Source organism: Erythrolamprus reginae, chromosome 4 (genome assembly GCF_031021105.1).
Source record: "Erythrolamprus reginae isolate rEryReg1 chromosome 4, rEryReg1.hap1, whole genome shotgun sequence".
NCBI lineage: Eukaryota > Metazoa > Chordata > Lepidosauria > Squamata > Dipsadidae > Erythrolamprus > Erythrolamprus reginae.
Window position 1 is genome coordinate 105,372,816 of NC_091953.1, and position 23,679 is coordinate 105,396,494.

The window sequence follows — 23,679 nt, forward strand, 5'->3', positions numbered from 1 at the left end:
ACACAAAGGCACAGGTTAAATGCAATCCAATTTCTCACCCAGTAACTGGGAAATTGAGTCCAAATTCCAAAGTCCAGAAAGTCAACACACAGTCTTGAACAGGGAAAGAGCAAAACCACGATCTTGACGAACTATGAATCAGATAAACTTCCACAAGGCTAAACCAGCACGCTGTTCTTTTTATCTGTAGCACTAATTATAGCAGCCCCACCCAAGCACAGGTGGCCTCACTTATTTCCTGTAATAATCCTTCAGTTGTTCTCTCCTATGCATCACTCTACGTATGCATGGATCTGTCGTAAGTTCTTGTTCAGAATCCAGGGATGATAAGGATGATTGATCTCCTCCTGGGCTTTCTGCCAAACTCCCCCCTTCCCTGCCACTCACGCTTCCTTCATCAGAGGAGCCTTCGTCAGGAGATTCTATCGGGAGCAAAATAGACCTGTGGCATGTGGATGTTTCCCCCACATCCACCTCCACATTCCTTGGGGCTGGGCCAGAGCCAACCACAACATAAGGTAACCATAAACCCATATTAAAAAAGATAACACATGACTAGTACAGTACTAGAAGACTGTTTTTATTGTTTTTACATTATAGAAACATAAAGTACTATCAGTTTTAGTGGTAATTTAAGAATTGATTATAACTCCATCAAAAATTTTTATATTCTTCATCATAAACAAAAGCAAATGCAAATCTTTGTTGGTGAACACAACAAGCATCTTAAAAAATGTTTTTAAGTTTTAATTCTTAGTTTATCATGGACCGATATTTGATTAAAAAGCAAGTTTCCGCAATGAACATAAACAGAATATCAGTAAAAGTTCCATAATTTGTATGTACTTTTATAATCAACAAAAACACAATATTGATATAGTTGATATGATAAAATTGAATTTCTAAATATAATGCAGCAATTTCTACAAAGTTCAAATTTTATTAAAGCAACTTTTATATTACTGCAGATGACTTCTGCTTCTGAAATAAGCAACATTTGTTTGAGAAGCAGATAATTTTGCAAAATTATGCAAAAAAGAGGAAAGAAGGAAGAGAGAAAGAAAGAGGGATGGAGAGAGAGAAAAAAGAGGAAGGGAGAGAAAGAGGGAGACAGAAATAGAGCAAAAGGGAGGAAGAGAGAGAATTTTTTGTCCAATATTTTTTTAGCCCCCCCCCCAAATGTGCCCCATGGTTTTGTAAATGTAAAAAATGTGCCGTGGCTCAAAAAAGGTTGAAAATCACTGCTCTAGAAGATAAACATGTTACTCAATTCACATAGATTTGTCAAGGAAAAAAAAAGCATTAGCTGCACAGCAACTCACCGCAATTCTCATTATAGAAGTGCGCACTGATGTCCATTTATCTTGCCTGCGGTCTATGACAAGGATAAATCCAATTCCAGCATCTTGTGAACTGAGTTGGAAAAGGAGGCGGAAGATGAAATAAAAAAGAATCCATTCGTCAGATCTAATAGCAAGAATGCCCTATTATAAACCAGTCTATTTACCTATGTATACTGATAAATAGATAGAAGAAGAAATAGTAATAATTCTCATTAAAACAGAGTCAACAAACATTACATGCAAGTTCAGCTGCTCAAAACATTCCTTGCCCTTTTCCCTGAAGACCAGGGGGTTTATTAATCTGATATGTTTCTTTATACCGGTGGTTCTCAACCTTTCTAAGACCACGACCCCTTAATACAGTTCCTCGTGTTGTGGTGAACCCCCAACCATAAGTCTAGCACCAATTCTCCCAACAGAGCTTTGAGCTAATTGGCAGGAAGGTCAGAGAGACGCCCCCACTGTAAATGCCTGATTGGTCGGATTGTAAAAATATGTTCCAAGATGCCATAATAGAAGCCAGGAGAAATTTGTCATTTCCCAGGGTCCCAGCCGATCCCCATGAAATGGCCATTTGATCCCCAAGGGGGTCACAACCCCCAGGTTGAGAACCACTGCTTTATACACATATAACTCTTTTTAACTCAGTGGCTGTTTTTCCTATACAGTGACAATCCATCCTTTAGACAACTATCAATAATGTCCACTCCAGAATAAAAACTATTTTTCCTTAAGTGTTCTTTGTCACTAATATATAATTTTATATGGAGAGTAATGTAACTTTCATGTTATGAAACATAAGTTTCTAGGTTCTATATTCCTGGTTCTAGCTACGAAATCTGACATTGCTAGCCCCAATCTTTAAAAGATCACGTGAACATAAACAGAAATTCATAAACAGGAACTGAGTTAAGGAAGAAAGACCCATGAGATCCTACAACTGAAAGACACTGAAGGAAAGAGGCAGTAAGATATTTCCTTCTTTTGCTCTGTTCAGCTATATGTACTGCAATTGGAGAGTGCAAAAAGACACATTCTTGTTTCTGCTTGAAGATACAAACCCATCATGTAATGTGAAAAGTTGATTGCCAGTCATTTGCAATAGAAATGATAGGCAAGCATAAACCAAAATGACTTGAATGTCTAATTATTGTGTATGCTGAGCAGATTGTGTATGAAAAAGAGTTGCAATGTCTTTTCTTTATTGGAAGAAGGAACTAAGACACTGAAAAGGAATCTCAGCGATAAGGAAGAAAAATACCATCACTTAATTGAGGGATAGGGAGTTTATGCCCTCGTAAACAGGTCCAAAATGCCAAAATAATGTAGGAAAATGAAAAATATATTTAAAAATTAAAACAAAAAGTTTCTATTCATACCAAGACTGTGACTCTCATGCCCAATCTCAACTGAGTTAAAATTGGCATCATGGGTAGAAAGTAGCAAAATGGAACAGACTTTAAAAGAAACATTACTAGCTATAGGGATCATTTAAATACAGTAATACCTCATCTTACGAAATTAATTGGTTCCAGGACGAGGTTCGTAAGGTGAAAAGTTCGTAAGATGAACCAATCTAACTCGTACTTTCAATTTCTTTGGAAAAATAATATGCTCTGTTTTAGATTGAAAAATGTTAGATAATTATCTACCCTCCATTAAAAATCCCCTCTGCCTTATATTTCCTAGCTAAAAATGTTACAAGATTCTGCATTCTATGAATCAAAAATTTTTTGGTAGGTTGTATACATTGCTCAATTGTAGCTGGGAACCTTACCTGGGAATATTTGTGAGGTATGTCAAAACATTTTGAAATTCTTTTTCTGGAATTTCACTAAATGTAGAGAATTCAGGAAAAGTGATGACAGGACAGCCATCTCTTCCTCGTCCGCCTAGAAAGAAAAGAATTTCATTCCCAAAATAAATCTCATCATGTTATTTAAATGGACTAATATGAAAATAGATGAATTGGCTGTTATTGATTGCTTGTAGTGACAACTCCATCCATCCTGTAGTGACAACTCCATCAAAATCAAAACTAGTGTTGCAGATACAAAATGAAGACCAAGACACAAGTTATATAATTGATTTTTTTTTGTGCAAAATTAGAGTCGTTTTGCCTCACTGCCCCAAAAATTAACTCACTCATGAGAAATGCTTATGGATTTGATTTGTGCAAGATACTTGACAAAATATAGTCTCAAAACACTGCATTCCAATTCAGACCAGGCTGTATATCTGTACTGAAAGAGTGGAATATTATATTATAAAGTAGGAAGACAATATGTCTCTCTCCAATATCGGTGTTTGCAAATCTCTGGCCTGCTACGTGTTTTTCTCCTGTTTGGGATAGTAGAGAAATAGAAGATATAAAAAGTATTTTATCAGTCAAAGAGAATGTTTGTAGCTCAGGGTTGAAACCAGTGGTCCTTGTTACTCACTAAGCTTGCTCATTTCCTTGCAAATGTTTCAATACCCCTAGCATTTTAAAAATGCACATCTTTGAGCTTTGTAAGGTAAAGACTTTTCAAATTGTTCAAACTTTACAAACCTTAGATTTTAATTGGTTTTAGTTTGCAGCATTTCATTTCAATATAGGTTTCTTTTAAAATTTATTATTTTTAAATTATTTTCATTACTGTGATTGTTTTTAACTTATTTTAGCAATGCAACAAGCTTTAGTTAGCAACAGAAGTGCAGTTGATACATACATTCCATTAAAACAGCCACCATAACAAGTTGTACTTTAACACCTCCCCTAGTTTTTCCGGATGCTTTTATGCTACTTCTATTCCTGAAGGGAAAAGGATGATTAAAAGCAGAAGGATGTCTTGTGAAAGGGCTCGGAAGGACTCTTAAGGAAGACTTGGAGCTCAAAGTTTAATCGGATGGCAAAATACTCAGCTGATAAATACTGTTGAAATCAAAGAGAGAGAAACCACTAGAAACAAAAAAAAAAAAGCCACCAAGTGCACTAGAGAAGAACATAACCAAAGAAGTACTGATTGAAAATTTAAAAAGAACTTTAAAAGGAAAGGAAAGAAAGAAGATAAGACCAGGTATTAAATGGAATCCAAAGTGAGCATAGTTGGTCCTAAGAAAAGGCAAGTGGAATTTCTTTTAACATTAAACTTCCTAGAGACAAAGGAATAGGATTATCATCAAATTTCATAGCACTCCAGATAATAAATGGGATAAATATATCCATAATTAAAGGTGTACAGAGTAAACAAACAAGAGAAATATTTAAAAAAAGACAGAGCTGGATATTATGGTATGATGAACAGTGAAGGTGGATTATTGCCACAGGAATCCAGCAAAACCAGTATGGGATAATGCAAGTGTCCAGTTCTTCCTGACCTCTCAGCAGCTTTCATGGAATCCTTCTGAACTGATTACAGGGTTTGGGAATGGGAGACACAGTGTTGCACTAGTTCTGTTTTTTTCTTGGCCAATGGCACTCAGTATTGACAAGATGTTGTATGGGTATCAGTTTCCGGACACAATTCAAAGTGTTGGTTATGACCTATAAAGCCCTTCATGGCACTGGACCAGATTATCTCAGGGACCGCCATCTGCCGCACGAATTCCAGCGACCAGTTAGGTCCCACAGAGTGGGTCTTCTCCGGGTCCCGTCAACTAAACAATGTCGCTTGGCGGGACCCAGGGGAACAGCCTTCTCTGTGGCGGCCCCGGCCCTCTGGAACCAACTCCCCCCTGAGATTAGAACTGCCCCCACCCACCTTGCCTTTCGTAAACTCCTTAAAACTCACCTCTGCCGCCAGGCATGGGGGAACTGAGATACTCTTTCCCCCTAGGCCTTTACAATTTTATGCATGGTATGTCTGTATATATGTTTGGTTTTATAATAAGGGTTTTAAACTGTTTTAATATTGGATTGTTATATGCTATCTTTATTACTGTTGTTAGCCGCCCCAAGTCTATGGAGAGGGGCGGCATACAAATCCAATAAATAAATAAAAATAAATATATTGTCCTATATACATATAATGATAATAAAGTATTTAAAGTAAATAAAGTATTTATTTATTTTAAGGAAGAGGTCCAGCTCAAAACTCTGGTTTGTGAATTGCCTCAGATTTCAATGTTCTTCATTTTCCTGTTCAACATTTTAGACCATCCATCAGCATGGATTAGGCATCATCAGTATGCAGGGATGGGTGGTGGGGTCGGGGGGAAACACTGCTCAGATAATAGAAATGGAGCTGTGTGCACAATTCCAGTAAAAATTACCAGTTTTCTTTGCTTCTGCACATGTGGGAAGAAATTTTTTTGGCAATTTCCAACCAAATTGCACTGCTGGAAGGATGTTCATGTGAGATTTCTGCTGTTGCACATGCACAGCAGCTGAATCTCGCTGCAGCGCCTAGAGTGGCAGCTGGGGCCAGAAGCAACAGTGACCTGCCAGAACTCCAGCCATGTGGCCTGCTTTCTGGTCTCCTGAGCCGCAGGAATCTCTTGGCGCACATGGCAATGGCACCCTGAGTGAGTCGTGGCTTTTGGGAGCAGCACTGTGCTCCCAAAGGCCACGACTTGCTCAGGGCACCATCACTGCACCAAGAAATGCCTGTGGCATGGGAGAGCGCAGAGCAGGCTGCACGGCCGGAGCTCAAGGCCACCCTGCTTGCTTCCCGTACCATGGGCCATCTTCTTAGAGCCCCTGAAAGAGATCACGCAAGCACTGGAGCAAGGCAAAAAGTAAAGGCTGGGAGGGCCGCTCACAGCACAGTGGGTGGCAGCATGGTGGAGTGGGTGGCAGGCAGGCCACTTGGGGTGGAGCGGTAGGATGGGCGAGTGGACGGGCCGCTCGTGGCAGAGCAGGCAGGCTGCTTGTGGCAGAGTTGCTGTAAGCAGCGCAGAGGAGCGGGCCGCTCACAGCAGAGCTGCCGCTCCCACCGTAGTGGAGTCACCGCGAGCAGCATGGTGGAGCGGGTGGCATACAAGCAGCAGCTTGTGCATATGCAGAAGAAAAAAACTGGAAATCTCTCTCACGCGCATGTCCTCGCATGAGATTCGGCTTTTGTGTATTCCCAGTAGCGCTGGGAATGGTGGCCTGCCGCTGTCGGTATGTTAAAATTGTGTGTGTCTACCTTCAAACCACTTTTTGGCTTCTGGTGATTATTTGCACTAGTTGCTGCATTTTTCTTGGCAATGTTTTTCAGAAATAGTTTGTCATTGCCCAATTCCTAGGGCTGAGAGAGACTGACTGGTCCAAGGTCATTAGCTTGGCTCCATGCCTAAGGCAGGACTGGAACATGTGATATCCTGGTTCCTAGCCTGATGACGTAGCCATTCGACAAAACTGCCTCTCCATGCTGACATTAACAGTGGGTATATTTTGATCACTGGTTGATAAAGTGATGCTGTTGAGGTCTTGGTTTCATAAGCAAAAGAACAACTGTAACCTCATAAGACAAAGTGGTTATATATGCATCTTATTCCTGGTCCCAAAGATTCTCCATCTAAATAAGGTGGCAGTTTGGGATTCCTCAAAGCACTTTCCTATTCTCCAGCCAAGATGGTTGAGAGTTAAATTTATCTGTATACATTTTATCAAAGGAAATTAAGCAAATAAGATGATTATTAGGAAAAGAGATGATCTTATTAGCAGTTCAGTCTAGTAGAATTTTTCTAATTCTTACCTGAAAGATATGCAAACTTTTTTCTTAATTCATCTTCAATATCTTCAGCAGGGAGGGGAACAATATCCTGATGCATGATTTCATCTAAAACCAAACATAACACCCCAAAATCAATTTCCTGGAAATTTGGGATTGAGTAATTTTAGAACTTTTGAGTAAAAGTTCATATTTATTTATTTATTTTACTAAAGTGCTTTATGATTTCACAACAGTGCTCAATATCAGGTTAAATCCTTTCATACAATCAAAGGTATATATATATATATATATAGTATTAAAGTGGGAAATATTAAAATGCAACTATCAACAACATACAGTAATGTCACAGTATTGTAAGGAATCTAATGCTCAATATTAGAATCAGAAGTTAGCAGAGGGTTCTAAAATGAGATGTCATAAAATCACAGAACACATGTTAAAAAATGAATTCCATGAGCAAAAGGGCATTGGTCTTTCCTGAAACGCCTCTTCTATGATGGTGGATATAGCAGCCATGAATGGGTTAATTCTGTCAGCTCAATGATTGGACTGAGTCTTGCCAAAGCTTTCGATGATGTTATTGTTGCTCCTGCCTACTCCAGTTTGTACGAAGGAACAGTGGCAAACTCCATCGCATTACAGTTGTCAACCTTAATGACAAGTACCGATGCCAACCTAACAATAATGAATCGGGAGGGTCTGGCTGCTATATCCACCATCGTAGAAGAGGCCAACACCCCTTCTCCCTCCTGATGGTATAGCAGCTATGAATGGGACATACCCAAGTGGAATATCTAATACAGAAGGGACTATGAGTTGGCGAGGTGTCAAGCCCAGGAAACTTGTCTACAAACTTCCTCAAGAGACGCCTGTGTCGCCCATGCTGTTGAAGTAGCTGCACTTCTGGTTGAGTGGGCTGTGCGAAGGGAGGGGGGAGATTAGTTAAATTTCCTAGCTCTCCTTCTCACTGCCTGTGTTGTTCCCTGAGGGCTCTCAGGGGCTCTTCTGGAAGGATAACGAGGCCAGCTGGCCCTCAGATTTAAAGATTGTCACAAGGTTTGCAAGGAAAAGGATTTATTTATTTATTGGATTTGTATGCCGCCCCTCTCCTTAGACTCAGGGTGGCTAACAATGATTAAAAACAGCATGTAACAATCCAATAAATAAAATGGCATCATTGTTTCCATCAGTTGCCAAACAGCATTGCACCACCATTTTGATTTCGGCCCGATCACCTTGAACCCTGAAATTATATTGCAAACTGCCTGATTTCAATTGTGGACAGCCTGGGCTAGTACAGAAAGCCCAAATTCACCAGGTATTCCACAAGCGTTCCATAAATAGCCACCCTCCTTCCATCCTCCCTTCCAATCAACTCGGCCACATGGCTCTGGTGGCCATTTTATTTCTGATTGGCCCACAAGGCTCTCCTTTGACCTCACCTCTCTAGCAAAGGCATTGGGTGTAGGAAGAAAGGAAGTAAGCCTGATAATTCAATTATCAGGCTTACTAAGAATTCAAATCCCTTGTCATAGCAAATGCAGGGGTTGGGCCTCAGAATAAAAATTTGGCTACCAATCCAAGGATCAGTGGGAAGCACCAAGTGGTCAACCTCATTGATTATTGGTTGACCACTTGGTGCTTCCCTCATTGATTATTGGGTATAATCATAAGTCCTGGAGTGAGCTGTGCCTCGAATGCCTCCCCAACTAGTCAAGCTGGAACAAATTCACATTAGGGGACACAATCAATATGCTTTCACTATAGTTGAAAAAACAGAGAAATCTCTCAAATAGGAAGAGCTGTAGTGCAACGATCCAAGCTGAGCGATTGAAGAAATAAACTGGAATAGGGAGGGGCAACAACAGCATCACCAGAAGCTTTGGCAAGGCTCATTCCAATAATTGAGCTGACAGGATTAATCCATGCATGGCTGCACCGTAAGGAAGAAATGATTATTCTTAAACAAAATAGTCCCTCATTCCTCATCCATACTTACAAAGCAGAACACTCACTTATTAAATGTGTTTTAATTAGCAAAAAGACATCTGCAATAAGATAATTTATCTACACTGGTGTTATTCAAGCACATTTATATGTACATAAAACTATTGTGTTATATCAAGGCATTAGCTCAGAAAATTCACATAGGTTAAGACACAGTGTTTTAATTTACTACTTCTTCTAAATGCACATTTTGTTCATGTTTAAAAAAGATGCACATGGTCCAAAAAGGTCTATATATACAAAGTTCCAAATTGCTAGTGATATCTTTTTTCACCTTAAATTTGCAATCGTCATGATTGAAAGTTAATTTCAACAGCCAAGAAAGAAAGCAAAAAGCTGAAATGTAGTTATGCATAAACACAGACCCCTCCAATATGTGCCATTTAGGGCACACTCATTACAGACCTGTTATATTTATTATAAATGTATGCCTCTTATGGATGAATTCCTGGTGCCATAAAGTCCCTTAACTATTAATAATACAACCAAGGTACCAGAAAAGGAAAAGGAAGGAACCCCCCCCCAAGTCAGAATATGATAAATGTATATGAAATATGCATAGAAATAATTCAGATATAAAACTAGCTTAAACAGATGAATATACAAATACTGTATACTTATTTTTCTTTAACATCTATGTGAAAGCTTACTCCAAGAAATTTGGCCCTATTAATTTTCTTTTAAAACTATCTAGGCGAGATACCTGGAAAAGTTGCTCCAACTATTGCTTCTATTAATGGACAAAAATAAAATAGCAAATAAACAAACAAATAAATAAAAGTCTGGAACACAAACCTAGAAAGATCTGTATGTAGGAGTTTCTAAAAAAAAGTTTGCCCCATCACTCCTAGGCACTTTTAAAGTGATTAAATAACTCAGGAGTTAATTAGGGTGGATATTTCCTTTGCCTCTCCCAATTATTTACAGGTGATTATCGCAATAACAATTAGATTCTATTTATCCTGTCCTATCAATTTGAGACACATAATCATTGGTTTATGATGCTTTACATTATTCTCTATTATGATGCTATGATTTTTATCAGTGACGGGCTACCAAAATGTTTACTACCACACTGTGAGCATGGATTATGCATTTTATTTCAACATCTTTCAGTGCAAATTGGGTGGTCTGGAGTGGGGCTCCAAATTTTGCTACCGGAACTGCGTTCCTGACTGTTCCCGTAGGAGCCCATCACTGATTTTTATGCAGCATTCATTCGTTCATTCATTCATTCATCCATCCACTCATTCACCCACCCACCTACCCACTCATTCATTCCATTCCATCACATTTTTTAGCCACCAAACACAACTAAGTGACTTAGGGTGTCTTACCATTCTAAAGTTATAAAATAATTACAAGAATGTAAAACATTAAAGTGATAAAAACATACACAAAATAATATTTATTATCAAAGTATGGTCCAGGGATTTTAGCAATGTAACTAAATCTTGTACTACTATTATCTGTGTACATTGGTTTCTGGTCAGGGCAAGTCAGAGTGTTCTGGTTTGATAGAAAATAGATTTTTTAAATATTTTAAATATAGAGGGTATTTTTAAAATGGATATATTGTAGACAACATTTATAATAAATCCTTGTGTATTCAGTTAGCAATAGTAAGCTGTGCTGCTAAAATATACAGTGATACCTTGTCTTACAAACTTAATTGGTTCCGAGATGAGGTTCTTAAGGTGAAAAGTTTGTAAGACGAAATAATATTTCCCATAGGAATCAATGGAAAAGCGATTAATGCGTGCAAGCCCAAAATTCACCCCTTTTGCCAGCCGAAGTGCCCATTTTAGCGCTGCCAGGATTCCCCTGAGGCTCCCCTCCATAGGAAACCCCACCTCTGGACTTCTGTGTTTTTGCGATGCTGCAGGGGAATCTCAGCAGGGGCATCCAAGCATTGCAAAAACTAGTGCTTCGCTGGCAACAGAAGTCCGGAGGTGGGGTTTCCTAGCGAAGGGAGCATCAGTGAAATCACAGCATTGCAAAAAACCCGAAGTCCTCGAAATCCCACCTCTGGACCTCTGTGTTTTTGCGGGGCATCCCAGTGGCGACGGGGGGTTTGTAAGGTGAAAATAGTTTGTAAGAAAAGGCAAAAAAATCTTAAACCCCAGGTTTGTATCTTGAAAAGTTTGTATGACGAGGCGTTTGTAACATGAGGAATCACTGTATTTATAGAATTTACCCTATTTCCATTACTGATCACCTATTATGATGATAAATTTACATGAAATTCTAAGTTAGCATCACACATAAATTTATTTTTAAAAAGCTGAAGATGCATTGTCATTATTTTCATCATATTAAAGTGTAATTCTTATCTCTGACTAAGGATGTTGGAAATCACAGCTCAGCAAATCTGATAAGTAACAGTGTATTCCCCTTATGAGCTATAGACACTTATTAAAACAGAGAAACTACATTAAAACATTAAAAAGCAGAAGTACTGTGTCATGAGTTTGTGGCATGACTAATGTATGAATTTAAGGGGGAGAATAAAAGTTATAGGGAACTCCAGTATTATAGTGTATTTTTTTAAATGTAAGCAATATGTAAAACACAGCAATGTTGAAACCAGCTTTTCTGGTTTTGGTTTCTTTCACTGGGTGTGGTATTTTACACTTACTCTATATCGCATGGGAATGAAAATCATATTAAAGAGGCGATAAGACAAGTACAGTATAGTAATACAAATCTTACACTTTTGAATATGGGTGCTGATAAATGTTTTATTACCTCAGATAAACTCATCAGTAAGTACTACTCAACCTATACATAAAAATACTAATAAGAGGGCTATTTCTGTACAATTATATGAAGTAGTTTGATAATGTAAACGTGAACTATATCTTGCAATTTAATTACGCTACCTAAAGTAGAGATGTACCATGGACAGCAGCACTGCCACAATTCTTATAAGGATAATTTTTTTATACAGGAAACTGAATGCTCAATTTTTAAAAGATGTATGTATGTGTGTGTGTGTGTGTGTGTGTGTGTGTGTGTGTGTGTGTGTGTATATATATATATATATATATATATATATATATATATATATATATATAATGAAAAAAATCAGCAGCACTATTGCATATACCCATCAACATCTTTAGTAGCTTTCAAGATTGCCTATGCAGAAAAAGATAAATATGCTTAACACATATAAAAGCACAGACACATGGAAACAGAGTTGTATTAGAGAGAATTCCGATTGCTAATTTTGGGGAAATTATCAAAAGCCCTGGGTTGATAAAATTTAACATGGTGACCAGGGAGAACGGTAAGATAATACAGAGAGGAGCCAGATTACAGTGATTTTATTGTTTGCACAAGGAACTCAAACTGTAGCTCAATCCTATATAAGGAATACAGGTAGTTCTTGACTTACAACAGTTCATTTAGTGAATGTTTGAAGTTACAACAGCAGTGAAAAAAAATGAGTTATTACGGTTTTCCACACTTAAGGAAAACTGCAACAATCCCATGGTCATGGGATCAAAATTTGCCCATTGGAAACTGATTCATATTCATGATGTTTGCAGTGTCCTGGGGTCATATGATCACCTTTTGTGACCTTCTGACAAGCAAAGTCAATGGGGAAGCCAGTTTCACATAACAACCATTTACCAAATTCACAACTGCAGTGATTCACTTAACAACTGTGGCAAGAAAGGTCATTAAATGGGGCAAAACTCACATAACAAATGTCTCACTTAGCAACACAAATATTGAGGTCATAAGTTGAGGACTACCTATAACTGGAGAGAAGAACATTTGAGAAAAAAAGTGCATATTCACCTACTGTTACAAGGCAGTATTAGTTAGTTTAATTTCTGTCAGTTAACTTACTTTTAGAAAAAAAGGTGGGAGAAAGAAATGATCTGGGACACCCCCCCCCCCGTATTACCAAATGAAGATTTTAATTCATCTCTCATAGAAACATAGAAGTCTGACGGCAGAAAAAGACCTCATGGTCCATCTAGTCTGCCCTTATACTATTTTCTGTATTTTATCTTAGGATGGATATATGTTTATCCCAGGCATGTTTAAATTCAGTTACTGTGGATTTATCTACCACGTCTGCTGGAAGTTTGTTCCAAGGATCTACTACTCTTTCAGTAAAATAATATTTTCTCATGTTGCTTTTGATCTTTCCCCCAACTAACTTCAGATTGTGTCCCCTTATTCTCGTGTTCACTTTCCTATTAAAAACAATTCCCTCCTGAACCTTATTTAACCCTTTAACATATTTAAATGTTTCAATCATGTCCCCCCTTTTCCTTCTGTCCTCCAGACTATACAGATTGAGTTCATTAAGTCTTTCCTGATAAGTTTTATACTTAAGCCCTTCCACCATTCTTGTAGCCCGTCTTTGGACCCGTTCAATTTTGTCAATATCTTTTTGTAGGTGAGGTCTCCAGAACTGAACACAGTATTTCAAATGTGGTCTCACCAGCGCTCTATACAGCAGGATCACAATCTCCCTCTTCTTGTTTGTTATACCTCTAGCTATGCAGCCAAGCATCCTACTTGCTTTCCCTACCGCCTGACTGCACTGCTCACCCATTTTGAGACTGTCAGAAATCGCTACCCCTAAATCCTTTTCTTCTGAAGTTTTTGCTAACACAGAACTGCCAATACAATACTCAGATTGAGGATTCCTTTTCCCCAAGTGCATTATTTTACATTTGGAAACATTAAACTCTCTCTTTTTCTTTGTTGGCTGTGACTTAACCCCATTTAAACAAATTGCCTGTGAGGTGTTCTTTTGAGGGGAGGGTGTTACACAAAAGATCTGTCTCTTCTCTGTAGCTCAGAAGTCAAGAATACTTTCTATACTGCTCAAAAAAATAAAGGGAACCCTCAAAGAATGGATCCTAGATCTGAATGAATGAAATATTCTCATTGAATACTTTGTTCTATAGAAAGTTGAATGTGCACAACAGCATGTGAAATTGATTGTCAATCAGTGTTGCTTCCTGAGGGGACAGTTTGATGTCATAGAAGTTTTTTTTCCTCATAATTTTTTTTATTTTTTCTCCAACACAAAGTTAAAAAGCTGCAACGTCCTACGGGTCAATGACTACTTCAGCTTCAACCGCAACAACACAAGAGCACGCAACAGATTCAAACTTAATACGAACCGCTCCAAACTTGACTGTAAAAAATATGATTTCAACAATCGAGTTATCGAAGTGTGGAACTCATTACCAGACTCAATTGTGTCAACCCCTAACCCCCAACATTTCTCCCTTAGACTATCCACGATTGACCTCTCCAGATTCCTAAGAGGCCAGTAAAGGGCGTACATAAGTGCGCCAGTGTGCCTTTCGTCCCCTGTCCAATTGTCTTTCCTTTCTCTCAATTAATCATATATAGTTTCTTTCTTTCATATATCCTCTCCTCTAAGCTCACTTTACCCTTATATATATTACTACATGTCTATTTTTCTTCCTATGTATTTGTGTATTGGACAAATGAATAAATAAAATAATGAATAAATAAATACATACATACATAGTTTCCAACACAAAATCCAACTTATTGTAAAACATATACAAATTTTATCTTTCTACTTTGTAATCATTCAATGGAGGCTCTTATATCACTTTCTTTCACAAAGTAACTGTAAAAACATACCATATCTTATATATTCAAAAACCTCTTAAAGTATAGCTTTCATCTATCTAATATTAAAACATTACGATAACCTTTACATTAATTGCTGGTCATCAAATTCACTTCCTATTTGAATCTTACAAAACTGTTAAGCTCATTATTCCAAAAAAGCAATTTCACAGAAGTTTGATTTACTTGGAGTTATAGTGTGTTGTTTAAGTGTTCCCTTTATTTTTTTGAGCAGTGTATATACATAAGATTCAATTATTCTCATCTCATATATTATTTATTTTGGCTAATATCATCAACAAATCATCATTTTAGAATATTGCCAGGAAAATTAGAGTAATAGTGATATCAGTGATTGAAATAAATCTAATGAGAGAACCATAAAAGCATATTATTACCTTGCATGGCCAAGACCAATTGCTAGCGCTGTTAAAATTCTTTAGCACTACTACCAATCAATAGTTATTTTTTGCCCATAGTAAAGCACCAGGCCAGGGGCATCAGGAACAGAAAACATAACAAAAATGCTGAAATAAAGGTCCTATGTATATAAAACATAACAGCAATACTAGAAGGGAAAACTCTTTTTCTCATTTATCCTTATCAACTCTAGTTTGAGAAGCTATCTGGCTACAACTCATTGCTGCTAACTAGATCTTGGTGTTGGAACCAAAGCTAGACAAATTTCAAGCAAGTTATTTGAATGTAAAAAGAAGATTAGAGCTTTCTCACTTTCTACTTAATAAGCAGGGACATAAGTTTTCCCTAACATGTTAATAAATGTTTCTCTCCTCCTTCTCTTCTTTTGGATAACTGAAAGTAGAATTCCCATAGCTGTAGGAAGTCCCCAGTTAGAAAATGAATTCTAATAACTCATGAACACATCGGAAAGACATTTTGTTGGGAAGGCAGAAGTTAACTCCCCATTAGTTGTTGTGATTCAGCCTGAGGCTCCTCAGGGACCGGCTGCGTCTCTGCTGGATCCAGGCCTGGAGGAGGAGGACAGTGAACAGGAGGGGGAGGACCAAGCAGACGGGGGAGAGGAAAGTCAGGAAGAGGATGAGGGGGAGCAGCCTGAGAGCCCGGGGGGGGGGGGCTCTCCCCAGCCAGTAGTCTGGCCTCATTGGATGAGGAAGCACAGGCTATAATTGACATGAGACAGAGACGTGCAGCTCAGAGACGGGACCAATTAGAAAGGTATTGGCATCACTGAATTGGCAACAGCTGGGTTTGGGTGTGGTTCTCCTCAGCAGGGTTTAAAAGGCAGGCCAGCCCTTGAAGCCATGTGGAGCGTTATCAACTGGAAGTTCTGTGACCCTGCTTTGCTTCTCGGCGTCTCTGATCTTGGCTTGTGGCCTAGAAGACTGGAAGACTTGGGGGAGGCGTATGTTTCTTATCTCCAGCGTTGTTTTTGACAGCAAGAATCCTGTTTTACTTCATGGTCTTCGTGAAACATCTTTGAAGTTTCAGCGTGTTCCTGTTTGTAAGGACATTTTCTGTTACCTGTGTTTGCTTTGAATTCTATAAACTGCCTTTGCTTTTTACCAGTGTGTCTGAATTCTCTTTTTGGGTTGGTGTTTGCTGGAGGGACCCAGACAGAACATTAGTAATATTATGGATGCTCTTAAAAGCATTTTTTATTATTTTTAAAGCTGTCAGGAATCTTTGAGTTCTGTTACTAAGTAAATGAAAGAAATGCAATATATAAGTAAATAAAAACACTATTTTTATAAACATGTTTTGCATTCTTAACAACAGAGATATGGGCCAACCAAAGAAAGTCCTAATGATAAATGTTCTATTTTAAGTGCATAAAACACATATTTGAGAATCGTGTCTTGAAAGTGAAATACTATTCAGAAAATACAAGGGCATCTTTTGTAATAGGTCCACAGCATGAATCTTTCATTTTATTTAAGAATGTTCACTATATTATGACTTAAATACATAGCATTCATCAACTACAAATGGGAACCAAAGCCCCGAGGCCCATGTTTAACTTTGTATTCCTTTGGGCTCCATCTCATCTCCTCCAGCAGCTGGTCTAACTCTCAACTAAGGAGGCTGTAATTAGAAAAAGATTAGATTGTAGGGATCTTTATGTGGAAAATGACTACAAAGCATTGAATGAACTAAAGGAGCAGATGTCAGTTTGGGTCTTCTTCACTTAACATTTCCTTACAAAGCTCTCCTTAACAAACTCAAAAAAAAAAAAGGGTCAGAAACAGAGACTGAGAAAAAAGACTGAAAATATTTATTGCTTTCAAAAAGAAATTGAATGAATAGCAAAACCCTAGAAATATTCACCTCCACTTTCCTTCTTTTTTTAATCTTAGTTTTTCTTTCTCTTTTAACTTTGCTGGAATATTTCAAATGCATTGTCGTTTCAAAATATCCTATCTGAAAATTATATAAGCAGCATTTCTGTTGCACACTTAAAATTAATAGGTTTTAATAAATGTGGTTATGATGAAGGAGATGGTTTTATTACTGATATTATCAATTGTATCAATATACTGTAATATTAAAATAATACTGATATTATTATCAATTAATCAGTTGTCAAAGATGTGCATTTTAGGATACATTGTGATGGCTGTGCGGTTAAGATGTTGAGCTTGTCAAGTGGAAAGCTGACAGCACAGACCTGATTGCCATTTGATGGGGTGAGGTCTCCTTACTCATCCCATTCCTAAGAGGTCTGTAAGGGGCCTGCATAAGCACACCATCATTGTTCATAGAGTCCCTGTCTTACTGTCCTATTGTCATCATTTATCTGTGCTTATGACATCATCTTTTTGCCTATGTTTATACCAATACCTGCCATCTTGTACATGTTTGACAAACAAATAAATAAATAAAATACTCGCTCAAAGTCCTGCCACCCTAGCAGTTTGAAAGCATGTAAATGCAAACAGATAGATAAGTATCACTTTGGCAGGATGGTTACTGGGTTCTGTATTTTTATGCTGGACATATGATGACAGAAAAATCCTCTGAGAAAACACAGGTTCCCTTGGCTGAGAATTAGAGATGACACGCTGCCTGATATTGGTCATGACTGGAGAGGAAAAACCTTTAAACCTTTATGTGTATTTAATTGTAATAGACAATCGGTATAAAATATTTTTTTAAATCCAAAACAGAAGCTAATAGAAAAATCTGTATGAATTTAATGATGAATATGTGACAGAATTATGAATAATTGTTTCTTTGCAAACTAGAACAATTGAATGCCCAATGGATAAATGCCATTGAGCACTGATCTGAGTTTAGGAAGCTAAAATAATACAACTTCTCCATAAATTGAAAATACTGTACTCAGTGAAGTCACCAAGAGTGAATTGGATGTCTATATTATTCTTGTAATGAACAATGAGGATGCTTTAAAGCAGTGCTTCTCAACTTGGATGATTTAAAGTCATCCGGCTAGAGACTGGGGAATTCATTCAGACTTCAATTCTCAGAATTCCCCAGTCAGCTGTCCTAGCTGAAAAATTCCAGGAATTGAAATCCAGATATTTAAAATTGAGAAACTCTGTTGAAAAGAATCTTTCCAGTTGCAAAACATTGTATATATAGCAAAATAACAAAAATTGTACATATAGCAAAATAGCAAGAATTGTACATATAGCAAAATAACAAAAATATAATTATTTTCCAGGGAACTACAAAACAATTAGGCAACCTATTTATTTATACAGTATTTCAATTTCTTAACCACCTATCTCCCTTAGAGAGAGGTTCTAGATGGCGTACAATTTAATCAATAAAATTAAGCATTACAACTTCAATATTTGAGGAGATTTTAGGATTGATGAGTCCTCTATACTTAGCTTTATTATTGCCTAATGAAGGGATTAGGTTTTGTAAGTTAAACAATTGAAAACTCACATTGATCTTGTAAACTGAGAATTAAAAGAAACAATCAAAGTTTTAAAAATGTCATGTTCCTATTGTAAGTTAAACTCAAACTCATGTGTATGTCTATTAACATCCCACAGATCATGAAAGATGTTGGGAGTCTCTCATATCCTTCTTGTTCTATGTTTAACCCAATTCAAACCCAAGTGCTCTTTTGCATAAAATCTGAGCTATCAATAACATTTTAGAAAAGGCTAAGAGTGGTCTTGCAATTTATGTATTTTTTACAATCAATGAACTTCAAGACAATGAAGGCTAATACAATTATTTTCATCATAGATTATCACAGAACTGCCAGTGGCTATGAAAAGGCTTCATTTTTATATATTATTTTGGCATAATGCCATAATGCAAGTTTCACGAAGTTTCATCCATTGCTTAATAGCAGCTCAATTTGCAGAGAAAAAGCAAGTTAAAAGATCTTTCCTTCCCCAATGGCAACTTAAACTGGATTGAACAATAATTCTAGCTGAAAGATTATTCATGATTTTTTGGTATGATTTATACCAAAGTAGCTGGCACAATAGTTGAACAGATATTTATTAGAATTCACTTAAAATAGTTTGTTCCCATTTCCCATAAAATATTGCAAACTTGTTGGCACAAATGGTTAAAATTTAATTTTTAATGAGCTACGTTTTAGCTTATTTAATGTTTACTTAACCACAATTTTTTATTATGTTCAGCAGAAACCATGCCATAAAAAGGATAACATTGCCTTGAATGCAAAATACCCTGGGAAGACTGAAGTTACTTTAAAAAGAAGGATGTTCATTCACACTATACAATGAGGTTTTGATTGTCACTTATCGTAAATCTTACTCTAAACAGAATAATTTAGAATAAAGAAATGTTAAAATGCAAATCACCAACCTGACATGACACAGTGCTGTATGCTATAATCCTGTGCTGTATTCCTTTGCAACAGTTAGGCACACCAAAGAGAATACAAGGCAAAGGACGTGAACAGAATCTTCACTAGTATTCGGTTTCCCTCTCCCCTCCTCCCAAATTTCCACAAAAACAAGCTTTCAGTTTCATAGTGGACTGTAGCTTCACTATTTACTGAAAAGAGGGTCTCCAATGTTTCATTTATACCCTTCTAAAAGGCAAGATTACAACAGAAAGTTTAATTAAGTCCAATTAAATACATGCTTCTGTGTGCATGAGTGAATTTTCTGTGCTAAAAAGTTTGAGAAACAGTGGAATAAAAACATTAAAAAGCACTATATCCTCATGCCTGCACTAGTCTCAAACAGCCTAGTGTCTCTCAAGTCAGAGAAGGGTTTATAAAAGAACAACCAAGTATATGCAATCATTCTGTTTGCAACATCCTGGGGCAAGTAACTTAAACAGCATTTTAAGTAATAAGTGCAAATGAATTTTAAAATGATTTTGTAATACTGTACACAAAAGAACATAAGCTATGTTATGAAATAGGCACAATAATCTAACAATGCACAAAAAGCATTAAAGAGTTACCAGTTACCTTAGTACAATAAAGTCAAGAGGAGGAAAAGAGAGGAAGAGGGGGGAAAACCCACGAAAGTCGGACAAACCTTTGTTTTTCTTTAGAAAAATATCACAATTGTGCAATAATCTTGTAAAACAAAAACACTGAATTCAAAGTCTGGCAATAAATCAATGTACTTAAAACTCAGTATATCTGTGAGCCTTGCTTTAAAACACAAGAAAAAGGCACTGCCTATTACCATAAACTTCCAGCTCAGTGGGACAAGCTGCCTTTCTTCAAATTACATTTAAAGTCAACGATCCAGGAAGGGTTAGCTTCAACTGGTCTAGTGCTGCTTTTCTGTCCTCTGGTCATAAACAAACATGCACTGAATTCACCGACTTGAGTTGTCAGTTGTTCAGAACATGAGAGCAATCCCTGGGCAAATTTAACACCCAATTTTCCAAACAAATTAATTCCAAACCTCTCTTGGAGTGGCATGTCAAAATACTCCCTCGAGGAACCCTTCTTTAACAAATGGTAACCTATCAAGTAGAGCCATCTCTTTTCAGCTTCAGAGAACACCAGAGGTCACCTGATAGTTGCCTCTCTTAAGGAGCTTTGTAATGGAACATTTCTTTGAAATGGAAAGGAAAGTTCACATTTGAAATGAAACCCACGGATCTCATACACTTAAAGCAAAGGCAGAGAAGAAGTACAGCTCTCAAATCTCCATGTAGAGTTTGAGCTTCACAGAAATGGATTTATGCACAATAAAATATTGCACATGTTCAAATAAATATCCATAGATTATGATTTTTTTAAAATTTTTCAATAAAGGCAAAGTTTATGTTCCTTACAAATCCTTCTTTAAAGTAGCATAAATGTAATCATTCTCATAGTTCTTGATACATTGGAATAAAATGTGATAGAGATTTGCAGAAATTTAGAGACCTATAAATATTTCTTATCCATGCAGATGAATTAGGTTACAAAGCATAATATGATCTAATTCTGATTATTTGTATTTTAATGACATTTAATGGCATTTATAAAATGACAAAAAGAGATGGTCCTCCTTAAATATAATCCAAGCAGGCCAGTGAACTCACCGCTACTCTTGTTAAGAATGTTCTTACTTCATTGAGCAGATTATCTGTTAATTAGTGACTTCAAGATTACTTGCTAGCAATCTTGGGCTCAGTAAAACAAATAAGCACAAAAATAAATAGAACCTGAGAGAAGCAATTATTAAGAATTTCAGTTTTGCTTTTTCTTATACGTTTACGTGCTGAAAATATTCAGTCTGCAGTTTTTATATCAATAGATTTGATATAGAGTTAAAACAATATTCTTTTAAAAATAACATTTACTTTTAATGCAGTATTTTCTCTTTATAAGATAACTAAATACTATCATGGTAATTCTAAGATACCGTGGTCTTTCGAGACTGAATGATGCCAATGCAAATTCTAAAATACCTTAATATTATTGTGGTAATTCTATCTAATATTCACTTCAAATTCTATACTATAGCAAGTACAGTAGTGATTTTTTTGGAAAATTTCATTTTATTATTTATTTATTTTAATATTTTTATTATTTTTCTTTAGACAAACAAGACAGACAACATTTAATATTTAAGGGAGCTACCATTGCTCCGCTTATCATAGAAGTCTAACTAGTACAAAAAAGAAAAATCTAACTATAATCAGATCAAATGTAAAATACGTAATGCACTTGGGGAAAAGGAATCCTCAATCAGAGTATTGTATTGGCAGTTCTGTGTTAGCAAATACTTCAGAAGAGAAGGATTTAGGGGTAGTGATTTCTGACAGTCTCAAAATGGGTGAACAGTGCAGTCAGGCGGTAGGGAAAGCAAGTAGGATGCTTGGCTGCATAGCTAGAGGTATAACAAGCAGGAAGAGGGAGATTATGATCCTGCTATATAGAATGCTGGTGAGACCACATTTGGAATACTGTGTTCAGTTCTGGAGACCTCACCTACAAAAAGATATTGACAAAATTGAACGGGCCCAAAGACGGGATACAGGAATGGTGGAAGGTTTTAAGCATAAAACGTATCAGGAAAGACTTAATGAACTCAATCTGTATAGTCTGGAGGACAGAAGGAAAAGGGGGGACATGATCGAAACATTTAAATATATTAAAGGGTTAAATAAGGTCCAAGGGGGAAGTGTTTTTAATAGGAAAGTGAACACAAGAACAAGGGGACACAATCTGAAGTTAGTTGGGGGAAAGATCAAAAGCAACATGAGAAAATATTATTTTACTGAAAGACTAGTAGATCCTTGGAACAAACTTCCAGCAGACGTGGTAGATAAATCCACAGTAACTGAATTTAAACATGCCTGGGATAAACATATATCCATCCTAAGATAAAATACAGAAAATAGTATAAGGGCAGACTAGATGGACCATGAGGTCTTTTTCTGCCGTCAGACGTCTATGTTTCTATGTTTCTATCAATACAGAAATAGAACACATATATTCTACGTTCTTATTAAATTTACCTCTACAGTCTTTATGTTATAGTTCATATGACTCAAATAAATTCTTCTATCTACAAAATATCAGTTTGATAATATAATTAAAATAGTTAATGTCAATTAATTAATTAAACAAATAAAAAAACATTTAAAATTTATAATATTGCAAAAATACTCTATCTTTATACTATTTTTAATCTATTACTTTATATCTATTATTACAATGTTATAAAATAATTAAAATTCTCTTATTCAATCTAACAGAAAAACCTTATCATTTTAGTTTCTTAATATTCTATCATATATATATTCAAATTAATAAATTCAAATGGTTATAAATTCATTCTTATATAATTTTAAAACTATTTTTGAGATTCCACCATTCATATACTTTGTCCCATATTTTATAAAATTCTGTTTCCGCTTGATTGTTCAAACGTTTTGTCATCATGTCTAATTCTGCATTTTATTATTTATTATTCATTTTTATTTCATTAACATAAAAAACCCCTAATAATTCATGCAAACTAATATTTAAAAAGGCACCTTTCCAATAAGCAACAGTACAAAGCTACTAAAGTAAGTAGCATACAAATAATTGTAAAATAACATAAATAAACATCAATGTTTCATGTGTTGAGTTGAGCCATAGTTTGTTGTAGATCTTAAATACTATAAAACAGTAAGGAATGTTGCATCTCAAATCAAATCAAATCAAATCAAATCAAAATGCAGTAAAGTTACATGCTTAGCTGGATGTAATCAAGGAAATCTATCAGTACAGCTCGTGGACTTATGTAGGTCAAAACAGACATGATAGCAACATAATCCGCGTGATCTTGCCCCTGCAAGAGTCTATGAATCCATGCTAATTATTTCAGATTCTTGCTGTTGCTTCTCTCTTTACTGCTTTGAAGCCACTGTCACACAGTAGAAGAGACTTAAGGTAAAAAATGTGGATAGACAGGCCTACAGCCAATTCAACTTTGGTTCGGCATTCACCCGTGACTCTGGTGCTATGCTTCAGCTAGATTACTTCTCTTAGAGATATTTTGGTTCCTCCTGCAATTCAGGGGTGTGAAAACATCCTCTTAAGAATATATAAAGCATCTTTTTACTCTGCATTGAACGTGCTTGTTAAAAGGCTTCAACATATGGAA

General features: G+C 36.5%; 1 protein-coding gene across 6 annotated transcripts in view; it reads right to left on the reverse strand.

Moving 5' to 3' along the window:
• MCF2L (MCF.2 cell line derived transforming sequence like) overlaps window positions 1–23,679 on the reverse strand; it is a 132,021-nt gene that overhangs the window by 46,216 nt on the left and 62,126 nt on the right. For 5 of the 6 annotated variants that reach the window (XM_070751145.1, XM_070751146.1, XM_070751147.1 and 2 more), the window contains 3 exons: window positions 7,007–7,090; window positions 3,121–3,235; window positions 1,323–1,413 (listed from right to left, as the gene is read on the reverse strand). In XM_070751145.1, coding sequence (XP_070607246.1) covers window positions 1,323–1,413; window positions 3,121–3,235; window positions 7,007–7,090 — 290 coding nt within the window. Of the gene's footprint in view, window positions 1–1,322; window positions 1,414–3,120; window positions 3,236–7,006; window positions 7,091–20,268; window positions 20,328–23,679 lie in introns of those variants that run through there. The other variant, XM_070751150.1, reaches the window with a different exon arrangement.